At 42.8% G+C, this 21,101-nt stretch overlaps 1 protein-coding gene across 6 annotated transcripts in view; it reads left to right on the top strand.

Annotated features, from left to right (window-relative positions):
- The first annotated feature begins 1,690 nt into the window (after nucleotides 1–1,690).
- Nucleotides 1,691–21,101, top strand: part of LOC121580940 (cadherin-12-like) — a 52,782-nt gene continuing 33,371 nt past the window's right edge. The window contains exons 1-3 of one of the 6 annotated variants that reach the window (XM_041896155.2): nucleotides 2,016–2,103; nucleotides 3,253–3,322; nucleotides 10,234–10,501. In XM_041896155.2, the coding sequence (XP_041752089.1) occupies nucleotides 10,259–10,501 (243 nt within the window). In that variant the 5' untranslated portion in view covers nucleotides 2,016–2,103; nucleotides 3,253–3,322; nucleotides 10,234–10,258. Of the gene's footprint in view, nucleotides 2,104–3,252; nucleotides 3,323–10,077; nucleotides 10,502–21,101 lie in introns of those variants that run through there. The other 5 variants (XM_041896156.2, XM_041896158.2, XM_041896157.2 and 2 more) reach the window with 5 other exon arrangements.

The following is a 21,101-nucleotide window of genomic DNA, read 5'->3' as shown; positions in this document are numbered from 1 at the left end:
GGTTCCACTCCTATCAGCTAAAAACAAGAAGAAGCGGCTCCAGTGGGCAAATGATCACCAATACTGGGCAATTGAGGAGTTGGTAAACATTGCCTGGTCCTGTTCCTGTTGCGTCATGCTGATAACAGTCAGGATTTAGCGTAAGCAGCATGAGTTCATGGACCCTTTATGTCTGGTACAGGCTGGTGGCGGTGGTGGTGTACTGGTGTTGGGAGAGTTTTCAAGAGACGTTTCCGACACCTTGTAGAATCCATGCCCCGGAGAATTCAGGCTGTTCTGGAGGCAAAGGGTGGTCCGACCCGGTATTAGATGGCTGTACCTAATAAACTATCCGGTGAGTGTATATATAAAATACAGAACAATTATGTTTTTGACTGCAGTGGGCCTTTAAATTGGCTTAATAATGGACAAGACCATGTATTCCATCGCAGACCTTTGTCCGTCTGTGATGACACAAGGTACACAGATACCATGCCACTGGGATAGGTGAACAGAGCCCTTCAATCCTGTGAGTACATCCCAAATGGCACCCTATTCCCTATATAGTGCACTACCTTTGACCTGAGTCATATGGGCCATGGTCAAAAGTAGTGTACTACATAGGGAATAGGGTGTCATTTGGGACACACTCTATGTGATCTGGTGGTTGTGTGCTCTGTCTTAATTGCTTCCCAGCCATGTATGCTACAGTACTGTACTTTTGTTCCATTACTGTGGGAACTGAGCTAGGGTTTAAATCCCTCTTTTAGGTCAGCATCCTGACCCATAATCCACCCACCTCACTCTCTCTCTAAATTGTAAACCCTTTAAACACTTGTTTGGGAGGCTCTGTATTCAAACAAAACATGACATTTAGCCCCTTCAGTGTATTTACAGTTTTATACAGTACATGTCATTTTTGTGCTTCACTGAGCAATTCTATTTACATGGAATTACTTTGCTAAGTTGATTATGTTTTCATTATGCTGCTTACAATTGTTGCTCACCTTAAACTTTGCTGTTGGATAATATTTTTTATTTTATCTGTGTGGCTGCTTGTCATAGGCTACAGTGTGTGAGATGACATGCCTTGCTGAGCCGTTTAGAAATGACACCATTTAGAAACGACAGCATTTTTGTCATTATCTCTTCCCTGCTTTTGGAGAAAACAGCTCTTTCTTGCAGAGAACCAACCAATGAATGAGAGTCCAGAGCTAGACAAGGAGGAAATGATGAGAGAAAATTTGGAATCCAAAATAGGTCAGCCCATAATGAAGGACATCATACATCAAAAGCTATTTTAAAACATTAAGAGCTTGAGCTTTTCTATAAAAAATTATAATGATAAAGTGCATTCATATGAGAGTTCCTCTAATCTATCAATTTCTGAAGAGTAGAATATGTTCCATTTAATTTCTTAACGAGCCTGTAGCCCGTTTTAGTCACACACACACACACCCTACATGTATGAAAAAAAAGCATAAGAGCGTCTGCTAAATGACTCAAATTTCAATTTAAATGACAGCGCCTCATCAACACTTGTGTCAGTAATTGGGTCTTTACCATCAAAGTCTCATGGCTCTTGTAAGCTCCTCAAATGATGAACACAACAGAGCACATCACCGGCTGGCTCCTGCAGTGAGTGGGTTCCTCCCCTCTACTAATCCAGGAATCTAGAGGTGGGAGGAGGATTCCAGACCAGCATGGGGACCTTAGGGGATCGAGACTCTCTGACACCCACCTCAACTATATTCACAACACATGGAACAGGAGCACATCAGAGTGCTTGGCTTGCAGCTTGGCTTGACGCTCTGTGCACTGCTGAGTTCTCCTGAATACAATACTACTACATACAGCTGATACTCAATCTCTCATTTTTCATCTCTCCTCCACACTCCTCTGCTGCAAGATAGTGAGAAGAAAGAGTGTTGGAGAACCTTGGAGAGAGCGTGAGAGAGAGCGAGAGAGAGAGAGAGCGAGAGAGAGAGAGAGAATGTGTTTGAGGGGCTGTAAGTCTGAATGTGTTCTTTGCTCGCAAGGGAGTTGCATTGCTTTTGCCATCAGACGTTTGGATTAATCTGGTCTAACGAACACCAGCCGGAAAGTCTGGGAGAAACAGTCAAGGTATGTGTCACTGTTAGTGTCCTTAGTTGGTGTTTGTTTTTTGAGGATAAAATAAATAAATTAGGCAACAGAGAAGTGGAGTAGTTATACCCACTGGGGTAGATGCTGAAGGTTGATGTTTAGTTTAAGAGAGTTCCGGTTAATTTCACAGTTTCATTAAAATAATAATTGAACTAAACATTTTATCTTTACAAAGATAAGATAGATAAAGAAAAGATAGTCAAGTGTGAAAGTAATGAAATAAGAAATTACTTGTACAGTAGCAAATCAATTCTGTCCATATGACATACAGCCTACTAACTCTATCTAGCCCCCATGGAATGTGCCTACATGGATTACATTTGAGATGTATTGCATTTGAAGGGAAAACAGCAGCAGCCCAGTCAGTGGTATTGAGCTCAATGATCTGCACTGGATGAAATTGATGCAAATGTTGCAGGTATTCAAATAGAGTGCACTGAATTCCATATTAAGCTCTAAAGCTGGTATTGTCTCTGTGTATATTTAAATGGTAATCACAAATACAGATGTAAGATCTTAATTTGGACCAGTTTGCTACACCAGTAAAATAATCCAGCAGCAACAGGAAATGTGAATTTTTATTTGGATTATAATTAATGCACATTTTTGTAAGGGTTGATACATTTTTCAAAAGCCTTTTTGAACCTCAAATACACTAAAAGTTTTAAATTTCCTGCATTGCAGAAAAGTTATCCGGCAACAGGGTGATCAAATTAAGATCCTACATCTGTACATGCAAAGAAGACAACTTCAGTTCCCTTTCCTTTCTCAGCTGTTTTTATCGCAGGTTGACGTTTATTGTATTGAGTCTTGTCCTGGAGCCAGAACTGAGCAATTTCCCCTTGGATAGGCCAACTGCAAAGTCAAAATTGGCAATATTGTAAAAATTTATGAAAATAAAAATGTGCTTTGTGGTCTAAATTTAAGATTAGGGTTAGGCAATAGGGTTAGCGGTGTGGTTAAGGTTAGGGTTATGTTTAAAATCAGATTTTATGACTTTTTGGCTGTGCCAGCTAGTGACCACTCTGCAGAGCTGCCCCCAGAACAATATTCATGACGAAAAACACTAACCTGAGTTTTAATCTTTCTTTTCTAAACCCTTGTTTATTTGTATTTGTATTTATTAAGGATCCCCATTAGCTGCTGCCAAGGCAACAGATACTCTTCCTGGGGTCAAGCAACGTTAAGATCACAGGAGGTTTGTAGCACCTTAATTGGGGAGGACGGGCTCGTGGTAATGGCTGGAGTGGAATTGGTGGAATGGTAACAAATACATCAAACACGTGGTTTGATGCCATTCCATTTGCTCCGTTCCAGCCATTATTATGAGCCGTCCTCCCCTCAGCAGCCACCACTGATTAAGATGTATGAACGCACTGTGTGCCCAAGCATTGGTTCTTGTCTTCACTGCATTAATAAAATATGAGCGTAGGCTACAATAGACCCAGCTAGCACATTTAGTTCCTTGGAAGCTGTGGGAACATAAGTTTATGGTTTCCCATTAATTCTGGGAATGAAGTCATACGTTTCCTGACCTGTAAAACTAAAATATTTTTAAACGTTCTGAGAACGGAAGTGAAAATGTTCCCTTTTCTGGGAACATACTTTTTTTTACATTTCAGGGAGGCTTTGAGAACATTTACTATGGTTGCATGGAAGTTTTCCTGGGAGGTTTTATTAACGTTCTGAGAACAGAAATTATAGGTTATTCGAAGGTAATGTTTTTACCTTTTTGATAGAGTGCTTTAAAACTTTAACTAAGTGTTTAAATAATGCTAGCTTAGTTTAACTGTTTTGAACTCCAAGCACAGATAGGACAATTCATTTACTTAGGCATTAATCATGCAAACAATATTTTTTAACATGGCACGGCATCGGTGAGATTCGAACATATGATCTTTTATTTTCTCTCCATGAAATTAGTCCTCTGCGCCACCAGGATGGCGCTAGCATGCCATCTTTCTTTTACTCATATAAAGCTGATAATTTTAGTCTACTCAAACAGACACCATTTCAAAGGAAACAAGCACTCATTAAGATTAGGTGTGGCCAATTAGTGGGCACGGCCAACACACCTAACAAGATGGAGGATATAGAAAGAGTTTCAGTGACGCTGAGAATGGAACGTACAGTGGGGAGAACAAGTATTTGATACACTGCCGATTTTGCAGGTTTTCCTACTTACAAAGCATGTAGAGGTCTGTAATTTTTATCATACGTACACTTAAACTGTGAGAGACGGAATCTAAAACAAAAATCCAGAAAATCACATTGTATGATTTTTAAGTAATTAATTTGCATTTTATTGCATGACATAAGTATTTGATACGTCAGAAAAGCAGAACTTAATATTTGATACAGAAACCTTTGTTTCCAATTACAGAGATCATACGTTTCCTGTAGGTCTTGACCAGGTTTGCACACACTGCAGCAGGGATTTTGGCCCACTCCTCCATACAGACCTTCTCCAGATCCTTCAGGCTTCGGGGCTGTCGCTGGGCAATACGGACTTTCAGCTCCCTCCAAAGATTTTCTATTGGGTTCAGGTCCGGAGACTGGCTAGGCCACTCCAGGACATTGAAATGCTTCTTACGGAGCCACTCCTTAGTTGCCCTGGCTGTGTGTTTTGGGTCGTTGTCATGCTGGAAGATCCAGCCACGACCCATCTTCAGTGCTCTTACTGAGGGAAGGAGGTTGTTGGCCAAGATCTCGCGATACATGGCCCCATCCATCCTCCCCTCAATACGGTGCAGTTGTCCTGTCCCCTTTGCAGAAAAGAATCCCCAAAGAATGATGTTTCCACCTCCATGCTTCACGGTTGGGATGGTGTTCTTGGGGTTGTACTCATCCTTCTTCTTCCTCCAAACATGGCGAGTGGAGTTTAGACCAAAAAGCTATATTTTTGTCTCATCAGACCACATGACCTTCTCCCATTCCTCCTCTGGATCATCCAGATGGTCATTGGCAAACTTCAGACGGGCCTGGACATGCGCTGGCTTGAACAGGGGACCTTGCGTGCGCTGCAGGATTTTAATCCATGACGGCGTAGTGTGTTACTAATGGTTTTCTTTGAGACTGTGGTCCCAGCTCTCTTCAGGTCATTGACCAGGTCCTGCCGTGTAGTTCTGGGCTGAACCCTCACCTTCCTCATGATCATTGATGCCCCATGAGGTGAGATCTTGCATGGAGCCCCAGACCGAGGGTGATTGACCGTCATCATGAACTTCTTCCATTTTCTAATAATTGCGCCAACAGTTGTTGCCTTCTCACCAAGCTGCTTGCCTATTGTCCTGTAGCCCATCCCAGCCTTGTGCAGGTCTACAATTTTATCCCTGATGTCCTTACACAGCTCTCTGGTCTTGGCCATTGTGGAGAGGTTGGAGTCTGTTTTGATTGAGTGTGTGGACAGGTGTCTTTTATACAGGTAACGAGTTCAAACAGGTGCAGTTAATACAGGTAATGAGTTGAGAACAGGAGGGCTTCTTAAAGAAAAACTAACAGGTCTGTGAGAGCCGGAATTCTTACTGGTTGGTAGGTGATCAAATACTTATGTCATGCAATAAAATGCAAATTAATTACTTAAAAATCATACAATGTGATTTTCTGGATTTTTGTTTTAGATTCCGTCTCTCACAGTTGAAGTGTACCTATGATAAAAAATTACAGACCTCTACATGCTTTGTAAGTAGGAAAACCTGCAAAATCGGCAGTGTATCAAATACTTGTTCTCCCCACTGTATATGTTTTAAAATTACATTCTTAAATAGTTATTTGAATGTTACTAATGTTTTCTTGTGTTTTTTTATGGAATGTTTTCTTAATGTTCTGAGAACATGACTGTAAATAGAACCATGAGGAAACTTGCAGAAAACTTTATGCTGAAGTACTGAAATTCCCACAGAAGAACATTGTTTCTCAAGATTCTCTGAACAATCTGAGAACATTGCTTTAAATAGAACCTTGAGGAAACCTGCAGAAAACGTTATGCTGAAGTTCTGAAATTCCCACAGAAGAACATTGTTTCTTAACTTTCTCTGAACTATTTGAGAACATTCCCAATGTCAAACCAGTTGGAGAAAGTTCCTAGAACATTACCAACATTGAAATGAGATGTAACCATGTTTTAACTTTTAGGAAATGTTCTGTTAATGTAATTAAATACCAATAAAATAATGTTTTTTTGTCAAGTTCCCTAGATGTGCTGAGAATGTTTCAAAGCCAAGCAACTCTCCTGCACCATTCCCAGAAGGTTGTTGGAAGGTTGTATGCAAAGAAATCATAGGACAGCCACGCTCTCACCAAGCACTAAGAAACATGGTTCTCAGAACGTTATGTGCTAGCTGGGGAATATCTGACTCTCCACTTTTCTTTAGAAATATGTATTTATTTACTTTATTGCAAAGGCCGGTTTTTAGCACAGACATCGTCGAAACATGGTGTTTGCATTTAATTGACTAACATGTCCACACAACATAAAGTTGGTCAACACATAAAGATAATTGGCCATATTCTATAAAACATTCAACATTCAAAATGCTAGTCATCCTTCTGTCTCTTTTATAAACTGTGATGTAGCCTTAAAACTGTCGGCAGTGGATAATCCAGTGATGCAATGTGTTGGTATATTCCAAACCAGCGAAATCCCAAAATTATTGTACAACTGGGGCAGCAGAGCTGGTTTCGCATCATAGGGAGATTGATGACCTCTGTGTTTGGGGGGATTTGCACCTGTTCCCACAATCTATGTAAGTCAGAGAGTGTGTGTTTGTGTGTGTGTATGTGTGATAATTATGTAGAAACATACATTACAGATTGTTTAATGAACCATAATGGCATCTCAGACCATCTCATCATGCCTCTGATGATGTTTGTGCCTTTGGTCATGACTTAAAGATATGATTATGCTCAGAGGTTACTGTACAGTATATACAAGCCTGAGGTTCACGTGTTGGTGGACTAACACAAATACTGTTCGTCTAGGCTTTGCTGGTTCATATTGGGTTCTACTTTATATGACAAACTGGATCTTATGTAACACAATTGCAGTCAAACAATACCATTTCCTTTGTCTTGGAATATTGATGCAGCAACAAAATTACATGAAATTGTGTTATACAGCACAAAGATGTTTCCTAGAAAAAAAGCCATTGTGAGTGATAGTTTATGCTTTGTAATTGTCTGCGTCCTTGTACGCCTGTCGTTGCAAACTTGTTCTTCGTTTTTTTTTATCTAAACGTTTTAACACATCTCTCAATGTAGAGAAAGGGTGCACATGCAAAAAACACAAGTCTGTTCTTGCTTACTGTAGTCTTTTACATTTATTAAATTCAATATAGTTCAGCCAGCACAGAAGTTTTGGCTACTGCCTTTCTTGAGGGATGCTGTTGGATCTCGCAACACATCTCTCAACCCACAGTTCCTCAGTCCTCAATCTAACTCGGTCTGACAATGTCTGGGAGTTTAAGGATAATTCTTTTGGATTAGGGGTGGCTTTCTGTTAAGTCACATGTTGGTGCAGTAAGAGGGTTGGTTGAGCCCTCGTTGGCCAGTATTAGTGCCGTGCAGATTCCTGCACTACACACACTAGTCTGTTCCCATTAGGCCTTCTGCTCTGAGGGCAGACACTACAGGACACATCTCACATTAACTGTAAAATAACACTGATGACTGATGATGGCCTGCTGATTGGGACAAACAATACTTTATAGGACACAACAATATAACATTTCGTGGCAAACCATTATATGGATGCAGGTACTATATTCAACAAGGTCATCCAACACAAGTTATCAGTCAGTCATCATTCGGTGACCACTAAACTTCGGAAACTGGTATATGGAATAGTCGAGTGCGACACGACACAAGGACATTTTGTTCAATTTTGGGATAAGAACGGCAGGGGTTTAGCCCTCAGAGAATACAGCAATGGATGCAGTGGCGCAGTGGTCTAAGGCACTGCGTCGCAGTGCTAGCTGTGCCACTAGAGATCCTGGTTCGAATCCAGGCTCTGTCGTAGCCGACCGCGACCGGGAGACGCATGGGGCGGCGCACAATTGGCCCAGCGTCGTCCAGGGTAAGGGAGGGAATGGTTGGCATGGATGTAGCTCAGTTGGTAGAGCATGGCGTTTGCAACGCCAGGGTTGTGGGTTCGATTCCCATGGGGGGCCAGTATAAAAATTAAAAAATGATGTATGCACTCACTAACTGTAAGTCGCTCTGGATAAGAGCGTCTGCTAAATGACTAAAATGTAAATGCACAATAACCTGTCAACCAAGGAATGTGGCCTACCATCGCCTTTCAACTGATATCACAGGAAGAATGCATTCAGATTGGGCTCACAATGAAGGAGATAAACTGTACTGTAAATGTGTATAAACCGGATGCTAAAAATAAAGCGGTCTGTTGAAGCAGATTTGGAGGGTGGAAGGATTGAACTAAAGAGGGATGGGGGCGGGATCAGTGACAGTGGGCCTATGTCTATCATTCAGTGCTATGCATGCAGACACTGTAAACAACTAACACTAGTGTGTAATGTCTATGAGGGTGACTACAAAGTACAGATGTAGGATCTTAATTTGAGCCAGTTTGCTACAGCAGGAAAATAATCCTGTGTGGATTATAATTCATGTATCTTTTTTTGCAGGGGTTGATACATATATATTTATGTTGGGGCAAATCAGGTCTGACAATTTAACGTGGAAATTGCAAACTTTAGAACCCTTTTTAAAACTTGAATACATTACAAGTTTCTATTTCCTCCTGTGCAGGAACATTCTCATCAACAAAAGAGTGATCAAATTAAGATCCTACATCTGTATTCAAGTCAAGAGGTGACAGGAATTCTACTTGATTATGCAATATGAAAATTATTCTCTCTTCTCTAGCATGCAGTTGTTGTGAGAAATGCAGGAATGTCACATACTCCATGCAAAGTAAATTACAAAATCGAAACACTAACAGAGAACCTGAATCCTTGACATCTATCTTTAGCACTGCTTCCTCCAGGTCAAAGTTGAAGTAGGCATACGCCGATTAAAACATCTGGTTTTCTGAGCAATCTTTTGATTTGATCTGAACATGTGCCAGCACCGGTAGTGCAAGGCTTCCTCTTATGCGCGAGTGAAGTGAGTTTGGAAAAACTGAAAGTATGCATCATCTTACAAATAGTTTTCACATACAAACGTTATATGTCCGAACTCAGAATCAAATAGGCTTCACAAAAATAACATGGTTACTGTGGTAGGACGTTTATTTTGATTGCCGATTTTCTGCATTAACAAAAGTTCAATCAGGTAGCCTGATTTCAGACAAGATCATTAAACAAGATTATTAGGGAAATCGTTCTTTTTCCAAAGCATGTAAACATTTTAAACGAACTATTATGTTAATCTGACTATCCACAATAATTGTATTATTGTGTGTATGTAACCGTGCTCAGGGAGTCTCTTTCTTTTATCTCATCTCCCTTTCCTCTGTGTGTGCGACTGTGTTTGATGTTTACTCCTACTCCACTAACTTCACATTGCCTGACGTGCAGAGTTAAATGCACTCCTGAGGACCAATTTGCTCAAGTTTCGTTTTCACTGAATCATGATCCGTAAAATTCCTCTAGTAAGATACTGTCAAGCTTGACTAGACGAACATATAAAGTGTATTATGACCTAAATTATAAAAGAAATCAGAGTAGAAACAGCCTGAACAGATTTAGTTAATAATGATGATGAGTTGCTGATCGGGCAGTTATGAGATAGGACTGTTTGAAGTACTGCTGCTTATAGCAATGTATTACAATGTATTATGTAGCCTCGTCCTAGGCTCTGTTGCTACCACATAGACAGAGAGACGGGTTCGACAGAGAGAGTCGGTTGGTGGACGAAATTACTTTCCATGTTGCCTTGTAACTACTTTAACTGCAGTGCAAAGTAAGACCATGTCATTCCTCTTTCCACCAGCAGACTAAGGTCAATGAGGACTAGTTGAATGAGAAGCCAAAGATCCTGGAGACCAATCTAACAATGTCACCACAACATCCCCCCATCCCCTTCTACCTTGGGTCTACAACCCAGCTGTTATTTTCTCACTGACAGTCTCTCACTGGAATTCAACAGAGATCCTCCACTGCCCAGATTGCCAATGATCCCAAGGAACGGTCTCCTGCTGGTCTTTTGGTTTCTCTTGGACAAAGGCTTCCTGGCTCCCCTTCACTCTCCACCCCAAAGCAGGATGGGCAGAGAACACCACCTGGGGGGCGTGGCAGGACTGGGACTGAGGAGACATGGGGCATCAGGGGTTCAGAGGGTGAAGCGAGGATGGGTGTGGAACCAGTTCTTTGTACTGGAGGAATATATGGGATCTGAACCACAGTACGTTGGAAAGGTAAGCACCATCATTTTAGGGTTCTGGTTCTCTAAGACTGATCAATATAAAACTATATTTAACCTCTGCCTTCACTCCTCCTATGACAGTTTGAGGTCAGAAATCAAACTGAAGAAGAGTTCAAAGGATTAGGCATCTGTTCATTAAGACTTAAAGAATATACGAATAAGCAGCACGACACAAATCTCATCTAATTGCTTGGCCTGCTTGATCGATTCTGACTGTGACTTTTGCAATTTTCTCAGTATCGTCTCTAATTATCCACACACAAAGGAGGTTAAAAAAAATTTTGTGCAGTTCCAAATCAAATTTCAAGAGGCATTAAGAACCACCCTGGAATCTGGCACTTCCAGCTCAAATGGGATAATGGTTTAGATTGACTTGTCAGCTGTTGATGCCAAGGCAATCTACTACTGCCTTTCTCAGTACGCACGGTCCCGCTGGATGTGTTTCCGTTGGCTGAGAAAGGAGGGATGGGTATATTCGCATCCACACATTGTCAAACAGATGCTACCACTGCTGCTTTAAAATTACTGAGTGATTCACTCCTCACAGTGTGTGCGTCTCAAATGGCACCCTATTTCCTACATATTGCACTCCTTTAGATCAGGGAGGCCCATAGGGCTCATGTCAAAAGTAGTGCACCATACATGGTAAAGGGTGCCATTTGGGATATACACAGTTTCTGTGTTGAGAATGAGGACGACAGCATCGAGCCGTGCACGGCCAGCCCCGAGACCACAGATTAATCTGCTGCCAGTTAATAGTTGACAGTGTGAAGGATCAGGACCTTGATTATCACTGTGAGCTACATGTTTGGAAATGGGAACATAGATCAAATCTGGCTTGGAAACAGTGTGACTGCCAAGTCATTGGGAGAATCTTAATTGCATACTCCTCATGTCCTCTCTCCTCTCGCCCCGCCTCCTTCTTTAAACCCATTGGAGGAGAAGGTCAGAGGGGAGGGAGACCAATGGGTTTGAGAAGGAGCCAAGGAGAGAGGATGCAAGGAGTATGCAATTGAGATTCTCCCATTGTTTCGCCTCCAGCTAGGGAGATCTGTCTAACGGCATCCATATTATAGTATATAATGATAATTTGCACATGAAGACTTTCTTCAGACATTGCTTTGGTTATTGTTTCCATATACCACTTTTGTATCGAGATTTAGCGAGGCAATACTATTACTTATAAACAGACATAAAATGCACAACTTTGAATTTACCAACAGGTAATGGCCACAGCTTTGTTTGCAAAACAGGAGAAAATGCTTTTTTTCCCCATAACATGCACACCTTTGTGTGAGCATTTTAAAAAGAAAAAAATGACTGCACCACTGATCCACATTGCCCAAAGCTCCTCTGCTGGGTTTGTCCCCATGCATTATGCAACCGTAGAGGCAGACACAGACACAGCTGACCAGCTGAGTGAAAGACCCACATTTAAGCACCAGCTTACCTTGTGCTCCTGGATCTGACATTCGGCAAGCCTTAGAGGAAAACAACTAGGTGCAACTGTACTCTGTACAATTAAACTATCTGCTTCTGGCCCCCATACTGAGCAAATGCCATCTGCAAGGAAGACTGGGTTAGTGGGCTTGTCTGGTCAAAGCTAAAACACACTAAGCTTCTTTCTAGTCTAAATCACTGGGTTAAATTGTCTGTGGTGCTGATGATTATTATAGCATGCTGGTTGGGTCTCTCAAGGACAGCCACTTCTCAGTTTAAACTACAACATGTGACTTCAGCTATCATATCATTTTGCATATGAATGCAGAGCCACTAGCCTCCATGACCAGGGAGCAACTTTCACTGGGGAACGGGGGGACATGTCCGCCCCACATTCTGAAATTGCATTTTTGTCCCCCCTAGTGTGATACAAAAATAGGCAGCGGTGTGCTTTAGGACCAGGCGGACGCCTCCGAGTGGTCGGGTAGGCTGTTTGGAGTGTTTATCTGATAGGATAAAAAAATATATATATACACATACAGTGGGGAGAACAAGTATTTGATACACTGCCGATTTTGCAGGTTTTCCTACTTACAAAGCAGGTAGAGGTCTGTAATTTTATCATAGGTACACTTCAACTGTGAGAGACGGAATCTAAAACAAAAATGCAGAAAATCACATTGCATGCTTTTTAAGTAATTAATTTGCATTTTATTGCATGACATAAGTATTTGATCACCTACCAACCAGTAAGAATTCCGGCTCTCACAGACCTGTTAGTTTTATTTTAAGAAGCCCTCCTGTTCTCCACTCATTACCTGTATTAACTGCACCTGTTTGAACTCGTTACCTGTATAAAAGACACCTGTCCACACACTCAATCAAACAGACTCCAACCTCTCCACAATGGCCAAGACCAGAGAGCTGTGTAAGGACATCAGGGATAAAATTGTAGACCTGCACAAGGCTGGGATGGGCTACAGGACAATAGGGCAAGCAGCTTGGTGAGAAGGCAACAACTGTTGGCACAATTATTAGAAAATGGAAGAAGTTCAAGATGACGGTCAATCACCCTCGGTCTGGGGCTCCATGCAAGATCTCACCTCGTGGGGCATCAATGATCATGAGGAAGGTGAGGGATCAGCCCAGAACTACACGGCAGGACCTGGTCAATGACCTGAAGAGAGCTGGGACCACAGTCTCAAAGAAAACCATTAGTAACACACTACGCCGTCATGGATTAAAATCCTGCAGCGCACGCAAGGTCCCCCTGCTCAAGCCAGCGCATGTCCAGGCCCGTCTGAAGGTTGCCAATGACCATCTGGATGATCCAGAGGAGGAATGGGAGAAGGTCATGAGGTCTGATGAGACAAAAATAGAGCTTTTTGGTCTAAACTCCACTCGCCGTGTTTGGAGGAAGAAGAAGGATGAGTACAACCCCAAGAACACCATCCCAACCGTGAAGCATGGAGGTGGAAACATCATTCTTTGGGGATGCTTTTCTGCAAAGGGGACAGGACAACTGCACCGTATTGAGGGGAGGATGGATGGGGCCATGTATCGCGAGATCTTGGCCAACAACCTCCTTCCCTCAGTAAGAGCACTGAAGATGGGTCGTGGCTGGATCTTCCAGCATGACAACGACCCGAAACACACAGCCAGGGCAACTGGGAGTGGCTCCGTAAGAAGCATCTCAAGGTCCTAGAGTGGCCTAGCCAGTCTCCAGACCTGAACCCAATAGAAAATCTTTGGAGGGAGCTGAAAGTCCGTATTGCCCAGCGACAGCCCCGAAACCTGAAGGATCTGGAGAAGGTCTGTATGGAGGAGTGGGCCAAAATCTCTGCTGCAGTGTGTAAAAACCTGGTCAAGACCTACAGGAAACGTATGATCTCTGTAATTGCAAACAAAGGTTTCTGTACCAAATATTAAGTTCTGCTTTTCTGATGTATCAAATACTTATGTCATGCAATAAAATGCAAATTAATTACTTTAAAATCATACAATGTGATTTTCTGGATTTTTGTTTTAGATTCCGTCTCTCACAGTTGAAGTGTACCTATGATAAAAATTACAGCCCTCTACATGCTTTGTAAGTAGGAAAACCTGCAAAATCGGCAGTGTATCAAATACTTGTTCTCCCCACTGTATATGCCCCCCACTTCTAAAACAAAAGTTGCGCCCCTGTCCATGACTATCCATTGCTGCAGCAGATTATAAAGTTATCATTATTTGTTTTAATCATGAAAAGAGAACACCTCTCATGCCCATTGATTGAGAACATCTAATATCAAATTGTATTTGTCACATGCGCCGAATACAACAGGTGTAGACCTTACAGTGAAATGCTTACTTCAAGCCCTTAACCAACAATGCAGTTAAGAAAAATAAGTGATAAGTAAAAAAAGTAAAAAATTAAAAACAAATAATTAAGGAGCAGCAGTAAAATAACAGTAGCGAGGCTATATACAGGGGGTACCGGTACAGAGTCAATGTGCGGGGGCACAGGTTAGGCGAGGTAATTGAGGTAATATGTACATGTAGATAGAGTTAAAGTGACTATGCATAGATAATAACAGAGAGCAGCAGCAGCGTAAAAGAGGAGGGGGGTGGTTTGGGTGGGTAGCCATTTGATTAGCTGTTCAGGAGTCTTATGGCTTGGAGGTAGAAGCTGTTAAGAAGCCTTTTGGACCTAGACTTGGCACTCCGGTACCGCTTGCCGTGCGGTAGCAGAGAGAACAGTCTATGAATAGGTTGGCTGGAGCCTTTGACAATTTTTAGGACCTTCCTCTGATACCGCCTGGTATAGAGGTCCTGGATGGCAGGAAGCTGGGCCCCAGTGATGTACTGGGCCATACGCAAAACCCTCTGTAGTGCCTTGTGGTCGGAGACCGAGCAGTTGCCATACCAGGCAGTGATGCAACCAGTCAGGATGCTCTCGATGGTGCAGCTGCAGAACTTTTGGAGGATCTGGGAACCCATGCCAAATCTTTTCAGTCTCCTGAGGGGGAATAGGCTTTGTCGTGCCCTCTTACCGACTGTTTTGGTGTGTTTGGACCATGTTGGTGATGTGGACACCAAGGAACTTGAAGCTCTCAACCTGCTTCACTACAGCCCCGTCGATGAGAATGGGGGCGTGCTCGGTCCTCCTTTTCCTGTAGTCCACAATCATCTCCTTTGTCTTGATCACGTTGACGTTCAGGTCTCTGACCTCCTCCCTATAGGCGGTCTCATCATTGTCTGTGATCAGGCCTACCACCGTTGTGTCTTCAGCAAATGTAATGATGGTGTTGGAGTCGTGCCTGGCCATGCAGTCATGGGTGAACAGGGAGTACAGGAGGGGACTGAGCACGCACCCCTGAGGGGCCCGCATGTTGAGGATCAGCATGGCAGATGTGTTGTTACCTACCCTTACCACCTGGGGGCGGCCTGTCAGGAAGTCCAGGATCCAGTTGCAGAGGGAGGTGTTTCGTCCCAGGGTCCTTAGCTTAGTGATGAGCTTTGAGGGCACTATGGTGTTGAACGCTGAGCTGTAGTGAATAGCATTCTCACGTAGGTGTTCCTTTTGTCCAGGTGGGAAAGGGCAGCGTGGAGCGCAATAGAGATTGCATCATCTGTGGATCTGTTGGGGCGGTATGCAAATTGGAGTGGGTCTAGGGTTTCTGGGATAATGGTATTGATGTGAGCCATGACCAGCCTTTCAAAGCATTTCATGGCTACAGACGTGAGTGCTACGGGTCTGTAGTCATTTAGGCAGGTTACCTTAGTGTTCTTGGGCACAGGAACTATGGTGGTCTGCTTGAAACATTTTGGTATTACAGACTCAGTCAGGGACAGGTTGAAAATGTCAGTGAAGACACTTGCCAGCTGGTCAGCGCATGCTCGGAGTACACGTCCTGGTAATCTGTCTGGCCCTGCAGGCTTGTGAATGTTGACCTGTTTAAAGGTCTTACTCACATCGGCTATGGAGTGCGTGATCACATAGTCGTCCGGAACAGCTGATGCTCTCATGCATGCTTTAGTTTTGCTTGCCTCGAAACAAGAATAGAAGTAATTTAGCTCGTCTGGTAGGCTTGTGTCACTGGGCAGCTCGCGGCTGTGCTTCCCTTTGTAGTCTGTAATAGTTTGGAAGCTCTGCCACATCCGACGAGCGTCAGAGCCGGTGTAGTACGATTCAATCTTCGCCCTGTACTGACGCTTTGCCTGTTTGATGGTTCGTCGGAGGGCATAGCGGGAGTTCTTATAAGCGTCCGGGTTAGAGTCCCGCTCCTTGAAAGCGACAGTTCTACCCTATAGCTCAGTGCGGATGTTGCCTGTAATCCATGACTTCTGGTTGGGGTATGTATGTACGGTCACTGTGGGGACGATGTCGTCGATGCACTTATTGCTGAAGCCAGTGACTGATGTGGTGTACTCCTCAATGCCATCGGAAGAATCCCGGAACATATTCCAGTCTGTGCTAGCAAAACAGTCGTCATCTGACCACTTCTTTATTGACTGAGTCACTGGTGCTTCCTGCTTTAGTGTTTGCTTATAAGCAGGAATCAGGAGGATAGACTTATGGTCAGATGTTCCAAATGGAGGGAGAGGGAGAGCTTTGTACGCGTCTCTGTGTGTGGAGTAAAGGTGGTCTAGAGTTTTTTCCCTTCTGGTTGCACATTTAACATGCTGGTAGAAATTAGGTAAAACGGATTTAAGTTTCCCTGCATTAAAGTCCCCGGCCACTAGGAGCTCCGCCTCTGGATGAGTGTTTTCCTGTTTGCTTATGGCCTTACACAGCTCATTGAGTGCAATCTTAGTGCCAATATTGGTTTGTGGTGGTAAATAGACAGCTACGAAAAATATAGATGAAAACTCTCTTGGTAAATAGTGTGGTCTACAGCTTATCATGAGATACTCTACCTCAGGCGAGCAAAACCTCGACACTTCCTTAATATTCGATTTTGTGCACCAGCTGTTGTTTACAAATATACATACAGTGAGGGAAAAAAGTATTTGATCCCCTGCTGATTTTGTACGTTTGCCCACTGACAAAGAAATGATTAGTCTATAATTTTAATAGTAGGTTTATTTGAACAGTGAGAGACAGAATAACAACAACAAAAATCCAGAAAAATGCATGTCAAAAATGTTATAAATTGATTAGCATTTTAATGAGGGAAATAAGTATTTGACCCCCTCTCAATCAGAAAGATTTCTGGCTCCAGGTGTCTTTTATACAGGTAATGAGCTGAGATTAGGACCACACTCTTAAAGGGAGTGCTCCTAATCTCAGTTTGTTACCTGTATAAAAGACACCTGTCCACAGAAGCAATCAATCAATCAGATTCCAAACCCTCCACCATGGCCAAGACCAAAGAGCTCTCCAAGGATGTCAGGGACAACATTGTAGACCTACACAAGGCTGGAATGGGCTACAAGACCATTGCCAAGCAGCTTGGTGAGAAGGTGACAACAGTTGGTGCGATTATTCGCAAATGGAAGAAACACAAAAGAACTGTCAATCTCCCTCGGCCTGGGGCTCCATGCAAGATCTCACCTCATGGAGCCCAGATCTTGTCAATGATCTCAAGGCAGCTGGGACCATAGTCACCAAGAAAACAATTGGTGACACACTATGCCGTGAAGGACTGAAATCCTGCAGCGCCCGCAAGGTCCCCCTGCTCAAGAAAGCACATATACAGGCCCGTCTGAAGTTTGCCAATGAACATCTGAATGATTCAGATGTGGGTGAAAGTGGGTGAAAGTGTTGTGGTCAGATGAGACCAAAATGGAGCTCTTTGGCATCAACTCAATTCGCCGTGTTTGGAGGAGGAGGAATGCTGTCTATGACCCCAAGAACACCATCCCCACTGTCAAACATGGAGGTGGAAACATTATGCTTTGGGGGTGTTTTTCTGCTAAGGGGACAGGACAACTTCACCGCATCAAAGGGACGATGGACCGTCAAATCTTGGGTGAGAACCTCCTTCCCTCAGCCAGGGCATTGAAAATGGGTCGTGGATGGGTATTCCATCATGACAATGACCCAAAACACACGGCCAAGGCAACAAAGGAGTGGCTCAAGAAGAAGCACATTAAGGTCCTGGAGTGGCCTAGCCAGTCTCCAGACCTTAATCCTTTAGAAAATCTGTGGAGGGAGCTGAAGGTTCGAGTTGCCAAACGTCAGCCTCGAAACCTTAATGACTTGGAGAAGATCTGCAAAGAGGAGTGGGACAAAATCCCTCCTGAGATGTGTGCAAACCTGGTGGCCAACTACAAGAAATGTCAGACCTCTTTGATTTGCCAACAAGGGTTTCGCCACCAAGTACTAAGTCATGTTTTGCAGAGGGGTCAAATACTTATTTCCCTCATTAAAATGCAAATCAATTGATAACATTTTTGACATGCGTTTTTCTGGATTTTTGTTGTTGTTATTCTGTCTCTCACTGTTCAAATAAACCAACCATTAAAATTATAGACTGATCATTTCTTTGTCAGTGGGCAAACGTACAAAATCAGCAGGGGATCAAATACCTTTTTCCCTCACTGTAGACCGCCACCCCTTGTCTTACCGGATGCCGCTGTTCTATCTTGCTGATGCAGCATGAACCCCGCCAGCTGTATGTTATCCATGTCGTCATTCAGTCACGACTCGGGTGAAACATAAGGTATTACAGTTTTTTATGTCTCGTTGGTAGGATATTCGTAATCGTAACTCCAATGATTGTACGTTGGCTAATAGGACTGATGGTAGAGGCAGATTACCCACTCGCTGTCGGATCCTTACAAGGCACCCCAACCTATGTCCCCGATATCTCCGTCTCGTTCTCCTGCGAATGACAGGGATTTGGGCCTTGTCGGGTGTCTGAAGTAAATCCTTCGTGTCCGACTTGTTAAAGAAAAAATCTTTGTCCAGTACGAGGTGAGTAATCGATGTTCTGATATCTAGAAGATCTTTACAGTCATAAGAGACGGTGGCAGAAACAGTATGTACAAAATAAGTTACAAATAACGTGAAAAAACACAAATAACACACACAATAGCACAATTGGTTAGGAGCACGTAAAACGGCAGCCATCTCCTCTGGCGCCATTTCACCCCCATTTCACCCCCATTTCACCCACATGTCCCCTATTCCTTATTGCTGGAAAACCGTTAACAATGACACATTCATTTATCTTACTGGTGGCCCTGTGCATGCCGTTCAGACGCTCAAATAACCACATTATACATCAGATTGTATGGATTTGGCTAAATATCAACACCTCATTCTATTCTATAACTGCCCAAATGCCCGACAGTCACCCCATCCCAACAATGCTTTGTACTCAGGGCACAAGCTATTCCTCTGCATAAAAGCACTGGATGGATACTGTTAATGATTATATTCAAATATGTACAGTTGAAGTCGGAAGTTTACATACACCTTAGCCAAATACATTTAAACTCAGTTTTTCACAATTCCTGACATTTAATCCTAGTAAAAATTCCCTCTGTTAGGTCAGTTAGGATCACCACTTTATTTTAAGAATGTGAAATGTCAGAATAATAGTAGAGAAAATGATTTATTTCACCTTTTATTTCTTTCATCACATTCCCAGTGGGTCAGAAGTTTACATACACTCAATTTGTATTTGGTAGCATTGCCTTTAAATTGTTTAACTTGGGTCAAACGTTTCGGGTAGCCTTCCACAAGCTTCCCACAATAAAGTTGGGGGAATTTTGGCCCATTCCTCCTGACAAAGGCCTCCTTGCTCGCACACACTTTTTCAGTTCTGCCCACAAATGTTCTATAGGATTGAGGTCAGGGCTTTGTGATGGCCACTCCAATACCTTGACTTTGTTGTCCTTAAGCCATTTTGCCACAACTTTGGAAGTATGCTTGGGGTCATTTGGAAGAACCATTTGCGACCAAGCTTTCACTTCCTGACTGATGTCTTGAGATGTTGCTTCAAGATATCCACATAATTTTCCTTCCTCATGATGTCATCTATTTTGTGAAGTTCACCAGTCCCTCCTGCAGCAAAGCACCCCCACAGCAAGATGCTGCCACCCCCGTGCTTCACGGATGGGATGGTGTTCTTCGGCTTGCAAGCCATCCCCTTTTTCCTCCAAACATAACGATGGTCATTATGGCCAAACGGTTCTATTTTTGTTTCATCAGACCAGAGGACATTTCTCCAAAAAGTGCGATCTTTGTCACCATGTGCAGTTGCAAACCATAGTCTGGTTTTTTTATGGCGGTTTTGGAGCATTGGCTTCTTCCTTGCTGAGCGGCCTTTCAGGTTATGTCGATATAGGACTCGTTTTACTGTGGATATAGATACTTTTGTACCTGTTTCCTCCAGCATCTTCACAAGGTCCTTTGCTGTTGTTCTGGGATTGATTTGCACTTTTCACACCAAAGTACGTTCATCTCTAGGAGACAGAACGCGTCTCCTTCCTGAGCGGTATGACGGCTGTGTGGTCCCATTGTATTTATACTTGCGTACTATTGTTTGTACAGATGAACGTGGTACCTTCAGGCGTTTGGGAATTGCTTCCAAGGATGAACCAGACTTGTGGAGGTCTAAAAAAAAAATTCTGAGGCCTTGGCTGTTTTTTTTTTATTTTCCCATGATGTCATGCAAAGAGGCACTGAGTTTGAAGGTAGGCCTTAAAATACATCCACAGGTACACCTCCAATTGACTCAAATGATGTAAATTAGCCTATCAGAGGCTTCTAAAGCCATGACATTATTTTCTGGAATCTTCCTAGCTGTTTAAAGGCACAGTCAACTTAGTGTATGTAAACGTCTGACCCACTGGAATTGTGATACAGTGAATTATAAGTGAAATAATCTGTCTGTAAACAATTGTTGGAAAAATTACTTATGTCATACACAAAGTAGATGTCCTAACTGACTTGCCAAAACTATAGTTTGTTAACAAGAAATTTGTGGAGTGGTTGAAAAACGAGTTTTAATGATTCCAACCTACAGTGGGGAAAAAAAGTATTTAGTCAGCCACCAATTGTGCAAGTTCTCCCACTTAAAAAGATGAGAGAGGCCTGTAATTTTCATCATAGGTACACGTCAACTATGACAGACAAAATGAGAAAAAAAATCCAGAAAATCACATTGTAGGATTTTTAATGAATTTATTTGCAAATTATGGTGGAAAATAAGTATTTG

Source organism: Coregonus clupeaformis, chromosome 14 (genome assembly GCF_020615455.1).
Source record: "Coregonus clupeaformis isolate EN_2021a chromosome 14, ASM2061545v1, whole genome shotgun sequence".
In the NCBI taxonomy this organism is placed as follows: Eukaryota; Metazoa; Chordata; class Actinopteri; order Salmoniformes; family Salmonidae; genus Coregonus; species Coregonus clupeaformis.
Note: the sequence above shows the minus strand (reverse complement) of the source record. Positions and strands in the feature narration are given on the sequence as shown.